Here is an 18,642-nt window from a genome sequence, read left to right on the forward strand (position 1 = left end):
TTTGGGAAATCCAGTGACGAAGTCCATCTCAACATGGTCCCATTTCCATTAAGGAATAGATATAGGTTGCAAAGTTCCAGCAGGCCTTTGATGTTCTGCTTTGATACGACGGCAAACGTCACACTCAGCAACATAACGAGCAATGTCTTGCTTCATATTAGACCACCAGAATCTCTGACGGATGTCTTGGTACATCTTTGTACTATCAGGATGGATACATAGATGCATATCATGAGCTTCTTTCATAACTTCCTGAGTCATATCCAGGTTTTTCTCTGCACATGGCACCACTAGGCGGCCCTTGAAGTACAAAGTGCCATCATCAGCAATAGTGAAGAATGAGGGCTTTCCTTCTGCGAGGTAGCGCTTAATCTTGTGGGCTTCAGAGTCATATCCCTGTATTCTCTTGATGGAGTCCAAGAGATCTGGTTCAACAGCCAGGGTATTGAGGGAACCCTGGGAAACAACACGGAAGTTCATCTTGCGAAACTCCTTAGGAGGGGGAGCGAGTGCACCCGGAGGAACAATATGGAGGTTCAGCTTTCTGAATTCTTCAACAAGCGAGGGCTGAACTTTGTGAACCTGGAGGTGGTTGCAGTAAGACTTGCGGCTCAAGGCATCAGCCATTACATTAGCCTTGCCTGGCGTATAGGAAATACCCAAGTCAAAGTCTGCAACAATCTCCATCCATCTCTGCTGACGGAGGTTCAGGTCTGGCTGAGTAAACATATACTTCATACTTTGGTGGTCAGTGAAGATCTCGCAACGATTACCGAGAAGGTAATGTCGCCACTGCTTCAGCGCATGAATGATAGCAGCAAGTTCGAGGTCGTGAACTGGGTAGTTCTCTTCGTGAGGGCGCAATTGCCGAGAGGCATAAGCAATCACTTTGCGGTCTTGCATTAGGACACAGCCTAATCCTTGACGGGAAGCGTCGCAGTAAATGATGAAGTCCTTCTTAGTATCAGGTGGAGCTAGAACTGGGGCAGAAGTCAACTTGTCTTTGAGTGCCTGGAAACTTTCCTGACATTTGTCTGTCCATTGGAACTTGACGCCCTTATGCAACAGGTTAGTCAGAGGCCTGGCGATCTTGGAGAAGTTCTCGACGAATCGACGGCAATAGCTGGCGAGACCGAGAAAACTTCTGACTTGCTTAACGTTCTTCGGAGGAGTCCAATCAAGAATAGCCTGGACTCGTTCAGGGTTGACGGCAATACCATCCTTAGAGATGACATGCCCCAGATAGGTTACTTCGGGTAGCCAGAATTCACATTTGGAGAACTTGGCATATAGTTGATGCTCTCGTAGCTTTTCCAGCACAAGACGAAGATGTTCAGCATGTTCCTCTTTGTTCTTGGAAAATACCAGGATATCATCCAGATAAACCACGATGAACTTGTCGAGGTAATCCATGAATATATAGTTCATCAGACGAGAGAAGGTGGCTGGAGCATTGATTACACCGAAAGACATGACGGTGTACTCGTATGAACCATATCGAGTCACGAAGGCGGTCTTTGGGATATCCTCTTCACGAACACGGATCTGGTGGTAACCCAACCTCAAGTCGAGCTTAGAGAACACCGATGAACCCGCCAGTTGATCATACAGATCATTGATCTGAGGAAGAGGATATTTATTCTGAATGGTAGCTTGGTTTATAGGACGGTAGTCTTGAACTAATCGGTTTGTCCCATCCTTCTTCTTGACAAAGAGAGAAGGTTCTCCCCAAGGAGAGCAACTTCGGCGGATGAATCCTTTGCGAAGGGATTTGTCGATTTCCTCCTTAAGCTCAAGGAGTTCATGCGGCGGCATCTTGTAGGGTTGCTTGGCTATAGGAGTGGTGCCTGGTTGCAAGTCGATGATGAATTCAACAGCTCTAACAGGGGGAATCCCTGGAAGTTCTTCAGGAAAGACGTCGAGGAATTCACGCACGATGGGAATGTTCTCAATGCCCTCGAGTGGTGCAGCGTTCAATGCATTCAATGCATAGAGCCTTGCCTCGGCATTTTGCACCAGATGAGCTTGGTAAGTAACTATTTCATTTGAAGGGTATAGCAGATGGACGGTCTTGGTGGCGCAAACAATAGAAGCAGTATGCGCTTTTAACCAATTCATTCCCAGAATGAGATCAATGCTACAGGACTTCAGTACGATGGGAGAGACAAGAAATTCCAGTCCTTCAATTTCAATAGGAACGTCGTGACTAACCATAGGGGTTTGACATTGGCCCGCAGGGGTGTGTACCACTAGCGGAGTGTTCATCTCTTCGTATTTAATGCCATGCATGAATGCAAATTCTGCTGATATGAATGAATGGGATGCTCCTGTATCAAATAAAACGGATGCTGGTACTGAATTTACGAGAAGAGTACCCATCACGGTAGCAGGCTGGTCTTGAGCTTCGTTGAGATCAACGTGGTTGGCATGAACACGACCATAAGACTTGGCAGTGTTGTTGCGGGGCTGGTTGCTTCCATGGCCAGTTGCTGGAAGGGCCAGTTGATTCTGGTTCTGGTTGCATTCCCTAGCACGGTGCCCTGGTTGACCACACCTGAAGCACAAACCATTATTGGGAGTGGGAGCAGGAGCTCGGGGTGGTGGTGCTGGAAGCCTTGGCTGCCTAGTTGGAGGAGTAGGCAGTCGAGGTGCACATAGGTCTGCCTTGGGGCAGGTGCAGTTGGCTGGTACATGCTGTTGGGAATCCATATCTTACGCTTCTGCGAGGGCGGGCCTGAAGATGAGCCCGTGTCACGGTTGCGCCTGTGAGAGCTCTGGTATTCCTGCAGACCAGTTTCGACATTGATGGCCTTGTTCACCAAGGTGGCGAAATCAGTAAAGTCATGCACTAGAAGTGCGAGCTTGATGTCAGCTTGAAGGCCATCACGGAACTTCTCCTATCTGCGTGCATCAGTTGCAATGTCCTCTTCAGCATAGCGAGACAAGTCCAGAAACTCCCGCTGATAAGCTTCAACAGTTTTGTTGGCTTGGGTGAGGTTACGGAACTCACGCTTCTTCCGGTCCATGACTCCCTGAGGAATGAAGCGGGCACGGAAAGCAGCTTGGAAGTCTGGCCAGGTGATGATTGTTCCAGCTGGCAGAGTACGCCTGTGGCTGTCCCACCATTGAGCTGCGGGTCCCTTTAGGAAGAAGGAAGCAAAGGTGACATAGCTGGCAGGGGCTACATCGGCAGAATCCATCTCATAGGTGATGTCACGGAGCCAGTCATCAGCATCCAGAGGCTGAGTTGAGCTACGGTACACAGTTGGGTTGAGGCGCATGAAATCCTGCAGAATTACTGGGGTTGGCTGCTGGTCCATATTGGGGCGAGGAAACTGAGCCATCATATTTTCCATGAATTGGCGGTTCAGTTCGAACTGTTGGATCATACCAGCCATGTACTCAGGTGGTGGTGGGGGATTGCCACCACTACCACGACCACCTGGTCTAACCATCCTGCTAATATATAACAGGGGTAGTTCAGCATTGAGAAATTTGCAAAGACAAGAATCATTCATGATGAAACATGCATAATGAAAGGAGCACGATAGCTGCTACATAGTAGTCGGCATAACTTACAAAAGGGGTCATGCATAGAGTTCAGTACACAGAGTTCAGTACACAGAGTTCAGTACATAGATTAAAACACCATAGGCGGCACACAGGCTCGCGGCGAATGCATCTAACACTAACAAGCAAGCCTACATTAGTCCCAAGAGGTACTGTGGAGGTAGGTGTAGCCTGAAAGCTGGTAGTGTCGCATTGGGAACTCCACGTCAGCAACCTGGGGTCCGCGAATACTCTGGTGCAGAACCTGACGCTCAGGTGGCAGAAGAGGACTAAGTGCGGGAGAGTAGCCTCCCGCATCTGGCCAGCCGACACCCTGGGGCATCACAGTTCTGGCTGGGTAGATCGCAGAACGGGGTAGCTCTCTAGATCGGACAAAGGGGTGCAACAGCGTCAGAGCACGGTAAAGGTGCTGACGGGTGGTGTACAACTCGTGGCGAAGAGCTCGGTTAGCTCGATCCAGCCCATCAGCATGCAGAACCAGGTTCTGATGGTAGAAGGGCTCTCGGGTGATAGTGGAGTAGGCAGCAGTATAGTATCCCTCCGCACCAACATCAGATGCGATAGCAATGTGCCTGAAAGGGGAGGTGTCCAACTCCCGATACTCTCCACGAAGACATGTCAGAGCAGCATATGCAGCATCATGGACAGCCATATCAATGGTCACTCCAACACCATGAGCGGTGTGCAGCACAGTAGTGGAGTCATACTCCCGAGAGTAGAGGTGGACGATGGCACGGTACTGCTCCTGGTTAAAGTCCTGGTATCCTCGTAGACGGCGTACTCAGGGTGCCAGCGATAACCCAGATAGGTCATCATCTCAGCTAGCACAGCAGGTGATCCCGAGGCACCAATGGCAGTCGTGTGGCGCACGACCTGCCTCGTGGGTTCCATCTGAAAGCAAAGATGTTTCAAAGGAGTTAAATGACAGTGTGGGAATTGTTCAAAATACTATTCTAAGAAATAACTATGGCTTATCCAACTTTGGGGTGAATGTGGTCATGGGATCCTAGTGTTAGAGTTAGTAAATTCGTTTAACCCGAGTAGAAGAGAGTTCAGAGTCCCAGAGTAAAGGTCGAGGAGTAAAAGATCCTAGTACCACCCAATGGCGACGTGGGCCCGTAAGACACACATCCATGTTAGTAAAAGTTTTGTAATGTCTAGACTCGACTTCGGCGAAGGAGTGTGGAAAGGGGGATTCCTACAGGCAGTCGACTCTGATACCAACTTGTGACGCCCCCGATTCAATCATACACTAATCATGCACGCAAACGTGTACGATCAAGATCAGGGACTCACGGGAAGATATCACAACACAACTCTAAAACATAAATAAGTCATACAAGCATCATAATACAAGCCAGGGGCCTCGAGGGCTCGAATACAAGTGCTCGATCATAGACGAGTCAGCGGAAGCAACAATATCTGAGTACAGACATAAGTTAAACAAGTTTGCCTTAAGAAGGCTAGCACAAACTGGGATACAGATCGAAAGAGGCGCAGGCCTCCTGCCTGGGATCCTCCTAACTACTCCTGGTCGTCATCAGCGGGCTGCATGTAGTAGTAGGCACCTCCGGTGTAGTAGGAGTCGTCGTCGACGGTGGCGTCTGGCTCCTGGGCTCCAGCATCTGGTTGCGACAACCATGTAGAAAGGAAAGGGGGAAAAGAGGGAGAAAAACAACCGTGAGTACTCATCCAAAGTACTCGCAAGCAAGGAGCTACACTACATATGCATGGGTATATGTGTAAAGGGCCATATTAGTGGACTGAACTGCAGAATGCCAGAATAAGAGGGGGATAGCTAATCCTGTCGAAGACTACGCTTCTGGTAGCCTCCATCTTGCAGCATGTAGAAGAGAGTAGATTGAAGTCCCCCAAGTAGCATCGCATAGCATAATCCTACCGGCAATCCCCTCCTCGTCGCCCTGTTAGAGAGCGATCATCGGGTTATATCTGGCACTTGGAAGGGTGTGTTTTATTAAGTATCTGGTTCTACTTGTCATAAGGTCAAGGTACAACTCCGGGTCATCCTTTTACCGAGGGACACGGCTATTCGAATAGATAAACTTCCCTGCAGGGGTGCACCACATAACCCAACATGCTCGATCCCATTTGGCCGGACACACTATTCTGGGTCATGCCCGGCCTCGGAAGATCAACACGTCGCAGCCCCACCTAGGCACAACAGAGAGGTCAGCACGCCGGTCTAAATCCTGTGGTGCAGGGGTCTGGGCCCATCGCCCATTGCACACCTGCACGTTGCGAACGCGGCCGAAAGCAGACCTAGCCTAGCAGGCGTTCCAGTCCAATCCGGCGCGCGCCGCTCAGTCGCTGACGTCACGAAGGCTTCGGCTGATACCACAACGTCGAGTGCCCATAACTGTTCCTGCGTAGTTGGTTAGTGCGTATAGACCAAATGGCCAGACTCAGATCAAATACCAAGAACTCGTTAAGCGTGTTATTTTGAAGTAACCGCGGACGCCGTCTAGGGCCAGGCCCACCTCTCGCCTAGGTGGTCTCAACCTGCCCTGTCGCCCCACCACAAGATCCACTCGCGGGTACTCCTACGAGCCGACCCGACTTTAGTCACCACAGGTATCATGTATAGAGTATATAAGTATATACCCGTGATCACCGCCCAAGTGATCATGGCCCGATAGTATAGCACAGCAGACGGACAAGAATGTAGGGCCACTGATGGAAAACTAGCATCCTATACTAAGCATGTAGGATTGCAGGTAAAGGTAACAACAGTAGTAGCAAGGACAGGCTATGCATCAGGATAGGATTAACGGAAAGCAGTAAGATGCTACACTACTCTAATGCAAGTAGTATAGAGAAGAATAGGCGATATCTGGTGATCACGGGGGGGGGGGGGGCTTGCCTGGAAGCTCAGCCGAGAAGGAGGGGTCGTCAACACCGTAGTCGTACTGGGTGGCAGCAGCGTCGGTCTCGGTGTCTAGCGAGAGAAGAGAGGGGAGAAACAATAAATACAATGCAAACAAATGCATGGCGATGCATGACATGACAAAGCGTGATGCCAGGTGTGCCCAACGCGGTACTAGGTGATACCAGCAAAGGGGGGAAACATCCGGGAAAGTATTCCCGGTGTTTCGCGTTTTCGGACAGATGAACCGGAGGGGGAAAGTTGCGAGTTCAATATGTTAGGGATGTGTGGCGGACGAACGAGCTGCGTATCCTGGTTCGTCTCGTCGTTCTGAGCAACTTTCATGTAAAAAGTATTTTCATCCGAGTTACGGATTATTTTATATGATCTTCTAAAGATTTAATCATTTTCTGATTTTAATTATTTATTTAAATCCAACATTATCCAGAACAGTATGGGATGACGTCAGCATGACGTATGTGTGATGTCAGCAGTCAACAGTGCGGTTGACTGGAGTAAAAACTGACTTGTGGGTCCAGTGGGACCCACATGTCATTGACAGGTGCACTAACAGAGGGTTTAGACTAACTAAATGGGTTAATTAGCGGGCGGGGCCTAGTAGTCAGTGACTAAGTAGCCCAGATTAATTAGATTAACTAATTAATTAGTTTATAGTGTGGGGGCCACTGGTCAGCTGCTGGGACCAGTCCAATCAGCACGTTGACCCTGGTCAACTGGGCCAGCCGGGCCCTCGGGGCCACCAGGTAGTGACCCAGGGGTGGCCCCAGGTGTGCCAGCTCAGCGGAGCCGCCGGAGTAGCTCCGGGGAGCTCGCGCGCAGCGGCCAAATGCCGGCGAGCGTCGGGTTTCGCATACGGGGCACCAAAACGAGCACCGTCTCTTGCGTTTGAACGAGGAGAGTGCCCCGCGTCTAGTGGTGGCGGTGGCGTGGCCGGAGGTGGCCGGAAGCGGCGGCGGCGAGCACATCGGCGGACGGCCGGAGTCGGGCGTGAGTGGATCCAGCGCTAGGGGGCACGAGAAGGCATGTGCGCGCGCGTGTTGGGTTCCTGGAAGCTCCAGGAACACGGTGACGAGCTCAGGCGAGCAAGACGACGGCTGTGGCGACGACCACGAGCTCGTCGGCGGCGGGCAGAAACGGGCGCGGTGGCAAACTAGCTACGGTGCGCTAGGAAGCTAATGGAGAGGGCGGGAGGCAGAGGAGCTCACCGAGCGGTGCACACGGAGGCCGGTGAAAGGTTTAGTAGCAGCAGAGGGGCGTCGCCGGAGTTGGTGAAGAGCTGCGGCGACAGGAGATGTGGAAGAAGGGGAGCATTGCAGCAGCGCCTCCGAGCTCCAGCTGCGGCCACCGGTCGACGAGGAAGACGATGGCGGAGACGACGGACACGCTGGCGAGGCGAGGCGATGGCTGTGGCCGCGCGTTTCACGGCGGCGGGTCCATGGCGGCGTTCGGACGCGGTGGGGAACGAAGGGGAGAGGGAGGTGGATCTCAGGGGGAGGCGCAGAGGCCTAGAGGAAGGGCGGGGGCGAGTGGGAGGCGGGATCGAGGAGGCGAGGGGCGTGGCGACCTTATCCTCGACGCCGGCGAGGGGGTCCGGCGGGGACGCGTCCCTGTTCCGACCCTGGTCGGGGGAACAGGGAAGGGGAGGGAGCGACCGAGGGAGGCGGCTGGGCCGGCCGGATGGGCCAGGTGGGCCGGCCTGGCTGCGAGCTGGGCTGTCTGGTCCAGGGGGTCATTTTCTCTTTTTTCTGTTTCGTCTTCTGCTTTTTTATTTTCTTTTCTTTATTTTTCTTTTCTGTTTTATTTCACTTTAAAATACTTAGGCACTTTCTAAAAAATGTTTTCTCCACAATAATTACCAGTGCAATATTTGGCACCCACCGAACAATTTTTTTTGACTTTTGAAAACTTTGGGTGTTTGTCACTAATTCATTTTTTGAATTTGAAATGTTTTGAACTAACACTTGATTAGCAACAGTAACAGAGATGACACGGCATCATCAGGAGAGTTTTACTGTAGCCTAATTATCCGGGCGTTACAATACCACCACCGATCCGAGTCCATATACCACCACCAATCCGAGTTCATATACCACCACGAATCCGAGTCCATATATACCACCATCATATACCATCACCAGTCCGAGTTCCACTAGATTCATCTCTGCCACCAGTCCGAGTCCAGTGTTGTTCCTTTATTTTCGAGTTCCAGAGCACGCGCTACTACGAGTCGTGAACAAGTTGGATTCCCAAACTTCTGTGCTACCCGTACAAGAAAAATAGTTCCAGTTCTGAAAAAAAGAAAAACTAAGTCTGGAAAATTCTGGCTAGGCAGTTTTTAGACTATTTGTAGACTTTTTCGACAAAAAATTGTTGCGGAGCAAAACAAAAGTGAGGAAAAAAGTGCAAAAAAGTGAAAAAAAATAAAAAAATTCAGTGTGCTCCTCCCTTGTTTAAGTGCAGCGCCGTGATTTTGTTAGTGTTCTAGGCTCGCGTCTCTAGCACAGTCTAGCCTAGGACAAGCACAATACCGTCATTGAGCATTTATTCAACTTTGCATCTCTGAATTGATTATTGCTGACATATTTTCTACCATATCATAAGCCATCCCAGCTCCACATACATCTATGTTGTGTGTTTGACTCTCCCTGGTAATCGCTCTATCCAAGCTTTGAGAGTTTTGACTACAACGGTTGCCGATCACCACCTGCTGCTGGGTAAGAATTGGTAAGAATTTGAGATTTGCTTGACGGATTTGTGACACCCCACCACCGCCACTTTCTAGCAGTCTGTAGGATCATATTCTTGTGTGTTTCTATTGCTGCTAACCATGGCAGGATCACAAGTCGACGAGACTGGCTGGGAGAACATGACGAACAACGAGTTACATGATAAGTTTCAGCAAATGATGAGTGGACAGGTGGAAGATGTGCTAAACAGATTTGAAGAGGCCATGGAGAAGATAGATGGCATTGAGAAGGCGTTCGAAACAAAGCTCGATAACATTTAATGAATTGCTCGCGCGTCTTCCCCAACCACCGCCCGCTGCACCTGTCGCACCTCTACAACAACAACAACAACATCGCCTTCCAAATCAAGTGGGATGAGCACAACACATTCCCCTTGAGTCTGGTCAAACTTCCGGTGCCGCTGTACCTACTGTTGCTGGTTCTATAGCTCCTGCTGCTACTGAGGTGGATGACTCTTACGAGGATGAGGTTGATCAAAATCAGAACTACGTGCAACCACCAGCACCACCACCACCAGGTCGTCCTCATGCATATCATCGCAACGGTAGGACCGCACCACCACCTGAGGTATGAGATCATGACCATCTTCCTAAACTAAAATTGAATATTCCACCATTTGAGGGTAGATATGTTCCTGGTATATATCTTACTTGGGGTTAGAAACCGAACAACGTTTTACATGTTTACAATATCTTGAGGAGAGACGTGTTCCTACTGTTGTTTGTGCTTTCACTAGTTTTGCATGTGTTTGGTGGTCTGAACATTGTAGATTATATCCTATTCCAGCTACTTGGGCTGCTTTGAAACTGCTATGTGTACTCGTTGGGGGCACCACCATATTATCAACGTGAATTGCTTCAAAAATTGCAGCGTTTAAGACAAGGAAAAAATTCTGTAGAGGAATATTATCAGGAATTGCAAACTGGTATGATTAGATGTGGTATTGTTGAGGATAACGAAGCTATGCTTGCACATTTTATGGGTGGTTTAAATAAAGAGATTCAGACCATTTTAGAGTATAAGGAATATAATAATATCACTCGTTTATTCCATCTTGCTTGCAAAGTTGAACGTGAAGTGCAGGATCGACAAGCATTGGCGCGGACTAACTTTTCTGCAGGTCGACCTTCATCATCGACACCGCGTGCATCTTCTACTTCCACACATTCTGCTACACCGGCACCTCCGTCAGCCGCCACCTCCAGCCATGATACAAGAAAGCAGGCACTACCACCACTATCTGCCAAGAGCACACCTACCGGGCCTGCACAGAGCTCTTCTTCATCCATGGCATCAACAGGGCACACGCATGATATTATTTGTCGTCGCTGTAAGGGTAGAGGTGATGCGGAGCATCCCATGATCATCCCCATGGACCTACCATCGTCTCATCAAGAGCCAAGAGGACCCATGACACGAGCACGAGCTAGAGCTCTCGAGAACGAGGTGACTTCCTTCCTTAGTGATATCGCATATGATCCACTCGAGACATGGCTACTACCTAAGCCCGATATGCTATGCATGATCAGGTGTCAAGAGGACCCTCACAAAGATGCACGTGAAGACAGACAAGCCACCAAGTCCATGGATGAAGAGAACCAACAGAAGAAGGCAAGTTCACCTTCCAGGCCCCGGACATCCGGCCCCTGGAGCGCCCACATCAGCAGCCGCCAAGCCGTCCAAGTCTACAGGGCCCGGACATCCGGCGACCAGCCCGGACATCCGGCCAGAAGCCCGGAAATCCGGCGCCATGCACCAGAACCTACAGAAGTTATCACCGCCAGCCCGGACATCCGGCCCCCAGCCCGGACATCCGGCTCCTCCTCAAGGCCCGGACATCCGGCCCGACGCCCGGACATCCGGCTCCGCCTGTCTGCGCACAGTAAAGGGTTGAGGCCCATGTACCCCTTCGCCCCCTAGACTATATACACTCCATCCCCTTCCTCTTTCTAGGGTGAAGCAAAGGATTAGCTCATTTAGAGATAGAGCTTTGCTCATCCATTACGGTTCTACTCCACGAGAGAGACCGCGGCCCCTCTACAGAGAAGATCCACCTTGGATTCAAGACCTCCTCACGGAGAATACCCCCATCAAGACCTCCTTATGGAGAAGAACCGGTTACCTTTGTATCGTCCTTTGTTAGATTTGGATCTTGTATCTTACCTTTGTGTTCATCGATCTAGCGCATGTGTGATCTATTCTTGTTGGTTGAGTGATTCTCTCGTGTTTTCCCTTGTGTTCCCCCTCGTGTTCTTCGAGTTCCTCTTTGGGATCCGCTCCTTTCGTGAAAGATCGGCCACCTAGGGTTCCGCCCTACATCATCTTGGTATCATGAGCCACGTTGATCACGATTTCGGAGCCCCCTCTCTTTGTTTTCTAGCTTGATTTTGTTGTTTCTCGTCCTAATCCAAAAATTGCCCCACAAAAATAGCCCCAAATTTTTTTGTGATTTGTTGGTGTGATGAAGTTTTGTTGGATTTGATCCGCGGATTTCGTGTGTTGCAGGTAGATCTAGCTTTTCCCCATCTTTTTCCCAAATTCTATCCACAAAATCTTTCGAAATTTGCCCCGGATTTGACCTCTCCAGGCGGTGTTCTTCGAGTTCGTCCCCGGATCCCGAGCCCGGACATCCGGCCCGCCCCGGACATCCGGCCATCAGCCCGGACATCCGGCCCCTAACAGCATTACTTCCATCCCTCACTCCGTTTACCGCCTAACTTTCGTCCAATTTTGTTCCGGAGCCCACATACACTTCCGCATACCACCACCACTTCCGCATAGCACCACCATTAGCCTTTTCCCGCTACGAACTCCAACAATTTTGACCCGTTTTGCTTTGAGAATTTGATTTGTGGTTTTCGTGTCCTATTGTGTTTTGGCTATCTAGGTACGGTTCGGCATCAACATCACCACCGCTCATCTTCGCCAAGGACTACTACGAACGGCTACATCACTTTGGTATCACCTTCACCTTCATATCATCGTGGTATCGTGATATCATCATACTCTCTTGCATTTGCATTGATACCCCATAGCCTTACTTTTGCGTAGCTTACCCATCGAGACTAGCCTTTGAGTATTGCCGGCAACGTGACTTGTGCACATTAGTGTTCATACTTCCCATAGCATACATACCATCATTGAGTTGCATATCTTGGTATCATCTCTTGTGTCACAAAGTTGTCTTCGCATACACAATTGCTATCTTGGTTCGTGAAGCATTGCATGAGAAAAGAGCTCAAACAACAAAGAGTGAAACAAGCTTTTAAGCAAAAGGGAAAGATAAGCAAAGAGCTTATAAGCAAGAACTATAGCATCATACATCATTAAGATTGTCATACTCGACCATCTTGGATCAAAGCATAGAAACATCATACATATAGCATACTTGGGATAGAAGTCGTTGCATTTTTGCTTAGTAGGCTGTGCACAAGTTCGTATCCGCCTATTGTGCAATCGTGCTAGCGTCTCTCTAGTGTTGTGCAACAAGAGCATCTTGGTGGATTCCACATTTTGGCTCACCCTTGGTTGCACAACCCCACATTATCTATTTGCGTGTGTGTTTCCGTGTACCATATCTTGCTATTGGTCTACTTGTTGCATTTGCAAATTTGTGAATCTTTTCCAACATTATTGAGTCTCACTTACAATTGCATCAAATTTTGTGCCACCATCCTAACCAAGCTCCACCATAAGCTTTTACTTGTGTAGGTGTGAGAACCGACAAGAATTGGTACCAATTGTGCTATTTCCTTGCTACACATTGGAGTGATCTTTGATCCATTTTCAACATCGGTCAAGGTACATTTGGTATTGGTTCTTCTCTTTCTCCCACTCACATATCTTTGTTTGGAATGATGGATATGCCAAGTACTTCTACCAACCCACTCTTCTTGGAGCAAGACGACGACATGTCATCCTACGTCACCAAGACTCAACTATTTGGTGCACACTGAGCTTTGCATCAAGAACAACTTGCTTTGGGCGACCACATCGACAATCTCGCCACCGACCTACGACAATCCGAGCAATGTACAAGAGACTACTTCGACACATCCATGAGTTCCCTCAAAGAAGATATCCGAACCATGATGGTCCGCTGTTCTACAACTTCGTCCTCATCAAGACGGAGCCGCTCAAGTCGTCACTCCGACGACACCCTCTCCAGTTCAAGTACACCGACATCGAACACTCTTCGTCGTGCCGCGCGTCAAGACCGTCAAGCTAACCGCAATCCTATACATGACACCGACTCTCAAGAGCATCGACATCGTCAAAACCAAGCTGCTTTCGCACAAGCACAAGAACGGCAACGCCAACGACAACAAGAACAAGAGGAGCGAGCGCGACAACATCAAGATGCACAAGATGCCGAGGCGCAACGTCAAGAACAACAACTACGTGAAGCTCAAGCACTTTAGGCGCAACGTGCCCTTCAAGATTCAAGTCGTGCCGTAGCCAATCGAGGCTGACAAGCTCGACTACATCAAGAAGCACTTCGCGATGAAGCTCACGAAAGAATTTACCAAGCATGTGTGCATCGACAAGTTCCTCATCAAGATCGACAAGCTCCTTCTCAAGCGAGACAAGAACGTCAAGTCCATCAAGAGCAAGAAGACAATGGACCCCCTCCTCGCCAAGAGCAACATGAGGTCGACAACCCTCCTCGCCAAGAGCAACATGAGGAAGACAACCCTCCTCGCCAAGAGCAACATGAGATTGCCAATCCTCAACGACATGGGCGTCATCATCCCCGACCCCAACACAATGAAAAGCAACGATATGGCAAGCTAAAGTTCACCATGCCCAAGTTTACCGGAAGCAATGACCCCGAAGAGTACATATCATGGGCATTGAAGGTTGACAAAATCTTCCGCTTGCACAACTACGAAGAAGAGAAGAAGATCGCAATGACATCCCTCGAATTCCAAGACTACGTCCTCATTTGGTGGGAACAAGTCATTGAGCGCCGAGCGGCAAGAGGTGATCCACCCATCACCAATTGGGCACAAATGAAGGATGTCATGAGAGCACGATTCGTGCCAAACTACTACAACCGCGACCTCTTCAAGAAACTCCAACAACTCAAGCAAGGAACCAAGAGCGTTGAAGAGTACTACAAGGAAATGGAGATTGCCATGATACGAGCCAATGTCAAAGAAGATGATGAGCAAACTATGGCACGTTTCTTGAATGGACTCAATCCCCCTATCAAGAAGATTGCCGACTTCCAACCATACTCGAACCTCATCGAGCTAGTGCATCAAGCTACCAAAGCGGAACGGCAAGACAAGACGACTTCAAGTATGCCAAGTTCTCATCCAAGTCCTATGGCCTCTCCAACAATCAAGCTTCGACGACTCCAACACCTTCAACCAAGCAATCTACAAGCAACGGCGACAAGTCAAGTTACAAGAAAGTTTCGACAAGCTCAAGTTGTCCTCCTACTACAAGCAACTTCAAGCCGAAAGCTTCATCATCATCTACTCCAACCGATGAGACCATCAAGACAAGTTCCATCAAATGTTTCACATGCGGAGGCCGAGGCCACAAGTCCTTCGAGTGCACAAACAAGCGCACCATGATCCTCAACGACGACGGAACCTATGACTCCATGAGTAAAGGAGAAATGGAAGCCCTTGAGCAAGTGGCCATGCACCGACAAGTGAACAATGAAGAAGAAGATGATCACATCTTTTGTGACGAAGGCTCAAGTCCCGCTCTTGTTGTCTCCAAGGTCTTGACTCTTCAACATCAACAAGACGAAGATCAAATATGCCATATCTTCCACACAAAGGCCGGCATCAATGGATGGTCCGTCAAGGTCATCATCGATGGAGGGAGTTGCCATAACTTGGCAAGTGAAGAACTATGCTCCAAACTCCAATTGGTCAAGATGAAGCACCCGCACCCCTACAAGGTTCAATGGCTAAGCGACACCGGCACCATCCAAGTCGAGCATAGGGTACAAGTCTCTTTCAAGATCGGCGCCTATGAAGACACTTTGGAGTGTGATGTCCTTCCGATGACCGTGTGCCACCTCCTTCTTGGACGACCATGGCAATTTGACCGAGGTGTCATTCACAATGGGCGTACAAATCACTATAGCTTCAAGATGAAAGGGAAAGAGTTTGTGCTACGTCCTATGTCTCCAAGCCAAGTGCTCGCCGACAAGCAAAACACCCATCGTGGAGAGAATAGTGAGAGAGAGAACCACCAAAAAGAGAGTGAGCGCCACAAGACCAAATTGAGTGCCTCCACGATGAGCGACAAGAAAAACTTAGTCCTATTTGCCACCAAACGTGAGATGAGAGAAGTGTGTGAGAACCCATCAAGTGTCCTACACTATGTCCTATTGTGCAAGGACGAGGCACCAAAAACTAACAATTCTCACGATCTACCTTTGGTGTTATCTTCTTTATTGCAGGAATTCCAAGATGTTTTCCCCGATGAGCTACCTCCGGGTCTACCTCCACTACGAGGCATTGAGCACCGAATCGATCTCATCCCCGGAGCGCCGCTTCCAAACAAAGCGCCCTACCGCGTCAACCCCGAAGAAACCAAAGAAATTCAAAGGCAAGTAAAGCATCTCATAGACCATGGACATGTGCGTGAAAGTTTGAGTCCTTGTGCCGTACCGGTCATTCTTGTGCCAAAACGAGATGGTAGTTTTCGCATGTGTTCCGATTGTAGACCTATCAATGCTATCACCATTCGATATAGGTACCCCATTCCACGCCTTGATGATATGCTTGATGAACTTTGCGGTGCCACTATCTTTTCCAAAATTGATCTTAAAAGTGGTTACTATCAAATCCGCATACAAGAGGGTGATGAATGGAAAACCGCTTTCAAAACAAAGTTTGGTCTATATGAGTGGTTAGTCATGCCTATGGGTTTATCGGAAGCACCCGGTACTTTCATGCGTCTTATGCATTACGTGTTTCGCCCTTACATTGGTGAATTTGTTGTTGTCTACTTTGATAATATCCTTGTGTTTAGCAAATCTCTCAAAGAACATGTCACCCACCTTCGCACCGTGCTACAAACTCTTCGAAATGAGCAAATTTATGCTAATATGGTAAATGCCTATCTGGTGTTGATAAGCTTGTTTTCTTGGGTTTCGTAGTATCTTCCAAGGGTGTTCATGTTGACGAATCTAAGATCAATGCTATTAAAACTTGGCCCCAACCAACCAATTTGCAACAAGTGCGTAGTTTTCTTGGTTTAGCCAGTTTCTACCGTAGATTTGTGAAGGATTTTAGCACCATTGCTTCACCTTTGCATGCTTTGAGTAAAAAAATGCACCGTTTGTTTGGGGAACATCCCAAGATATCGCTTTCAATGAGCTTAAGAATTTGCTTACTCATGCTCCCGTGCTTGCATTACCCAACTTTGACAAACCTTTCGAAATTCATTGCGATGCTAGTGGTAATGGCATAGGAGGTGTGTTAACACAAGAGAAGCGCCCAATTGCTTATTTTAGTGAGAAACTCTCCGGAGCGCAACTCAATTACCCCATCTATGACAAAGAGCTATATGCTTTAGTGCGAGTTTTGCATGAATGGGAACATTACCTATGCCCTCATGAGTTCATCATCCATACCGACCATGAAACGCTTAAATACCTTATGGGTCAAACTAAGTTGAACAAGCGTCATGCTAAATGGAGTGAGTTTACTGAGTTGTTTCCATATGTCATCAAGTATATTAAAGGTAAGGAAAATGTTGTGGCGGATGCGCTTTCCCGTATATGCATGCTTGTCACTCAACTTGAATTGAATGTCATTGGTTTTGAGCACATAAAAGACTTGTATGAGCATGATCCCACATTTGCTATTCCTTATGCCAAGTGTTTGACGCATACTTCTTGGGATCGATACTACATCAAAGGTGGATATCTTATGAGAGCTAACAAACTTTGCATCCCCAAGTCCTCTCTTCGTTTGTTGCTTTTGCAGGAATCTCATGGAGGCGGACTCATGGGACACTTTGGATGCGACAAGACATTTGCTACGCTCTCCAAGAACTACTTTTGGCCCAAGATGTTTCGCGACGTCAATCGCTTCACCAACCGAAGCTCTACATGTCGCAAAGCTAAGTCTAAAGCCCAATCTCATGGCCTCTATATGCCACTTCCAATTCCATATCAACCATGGGAAGATATTAGCATGGACTTTGTGCTTGGTTTGCCTAGAACTCGAACTGGCAAGGATTCCGTTTTTGTTGTTGTGGACCGATTCTCCAAAATGGCACATTTCATTCCTTGCAACAAGATAGATGATGCTTCACATGTTGCAAATTTGTTTTGTAGGGAAATCTTGCGCCTTCATGGAGTGCCAAAGACAATTGTCTCGGGCCGCGACATCAAGTTCTTGAGTTACTTTTGGAAGACCTTGTGCGTCAAGCTCGGAATCAAGCTTTTGTTCTCTTCGGCATACCATCCACAAACTGACGGCCAAACGGAGGTGACGAACCGCATGCTCTCCACTCTACTACACGTGTTGGAAAAGAAGAACATCAAGGAGTGGGAGGAGTGCCTACCCATCGCCGAGTACGCCTACAATCGTACAAGACATTCGACTACCGGCAAGTCCCCCTTCGAGGTCGTCTATGGCTTCAACCCATTGTCACCTTTGGACATTCTACCTCTACCGCTACAAGAGCGCACAAACATGGATGCGAGTGCCCGAGTCAACTTCCTCAAGAAGATGCATGAAGATACAAGAAACACCATCGAGCGCCAAGTACAACGACTCGCAACCAAGCTCAACGTCAACAAGCAACCCATGATGTTCAATGTTGGAGATCTTGTGTGGCTACACCTTCGCAAGGATCGCTTCCCCAAGGAACGCAAGTCCAAGCTACTACCCTGAGCGGATGGACCCTTCAAGGTGATTGCACGCTACAACAACAACGCATACAAGATCGACATCCCACGCGACAAGTACTCCATGAGCGACATCATCAACACCAAAGATCTCTCCCCGTACCATGGTGATGAGGATTTCGATCCGAGGTCGGATCTTTCCCAAGGGAGCGGAGATGATGCGGAGCATCCCATGATCATCCCCATGGACCTACCATCATCTCATCAAGAGCCAAGAGGACCCATGACATGAGCACGAGCTAGAGCTCTCGAGAACGAGGTGACTTCCTTCCTTAGTGATATCGCATATGATCCACTCGAGACATGGCTACTACCTAAGTCCGATATGCTATGCATTATCAGGTGTCAAGAGGACCCTCACGAAGATGCACGTGAAGACGGACAAGCCACCAAGTCCATGGATGAAGAGAACCAACGGAAGAAGGCAAGTTCACCTTCCAGGCCCCGGACATCCGGCCCCTGGAGCGCCCACATCAGCAGCCGCCAAGCCGTCCAAGTCTACAGGGCCCGGACATCCGGCGTCCAGCCCG

General features: G+C 48.8%; 1 protein-coding gene across 1 annotated transcript in view; it reads left to right on the forward strand.

Moving 5' to 3' along the window:
* LOC141042867 (uncharacterized) overlaps positions 1-18,642 on the forward strand; it is a 29,620-nt gene that overhangs the window by 8,485 nt on the left and 2,493 nt on the right. Inside the window, exon 2 of the mRNA XM_073511774.1 lies at positions 15,587-16,303. Within this exon, the coding sequence (XP_073367875.1) occupies positions 15,587-16,303 (717 nt within the window). The remainder of the gene's footprint in view (positions 1-15,586; positions 16,304-18,642) is intronic.

The sequence above is a fragment of the Aegilops tauschii genome, chromosome 3, assembly GCF_002575655.3.
Source record: "Aegilops tauschii subsp. strangulata cultivar AL8/78 chromosome 3, Aet v6.0, whole genome shotgun sequence".
In the NCBI taxonomy this organism is placed as follows: Eukaryota; Viridiplantae; Streptophyta; class Magnoliopsida; order Poales; family Poaceae; genus Aegilops; species Aegilops tauschii.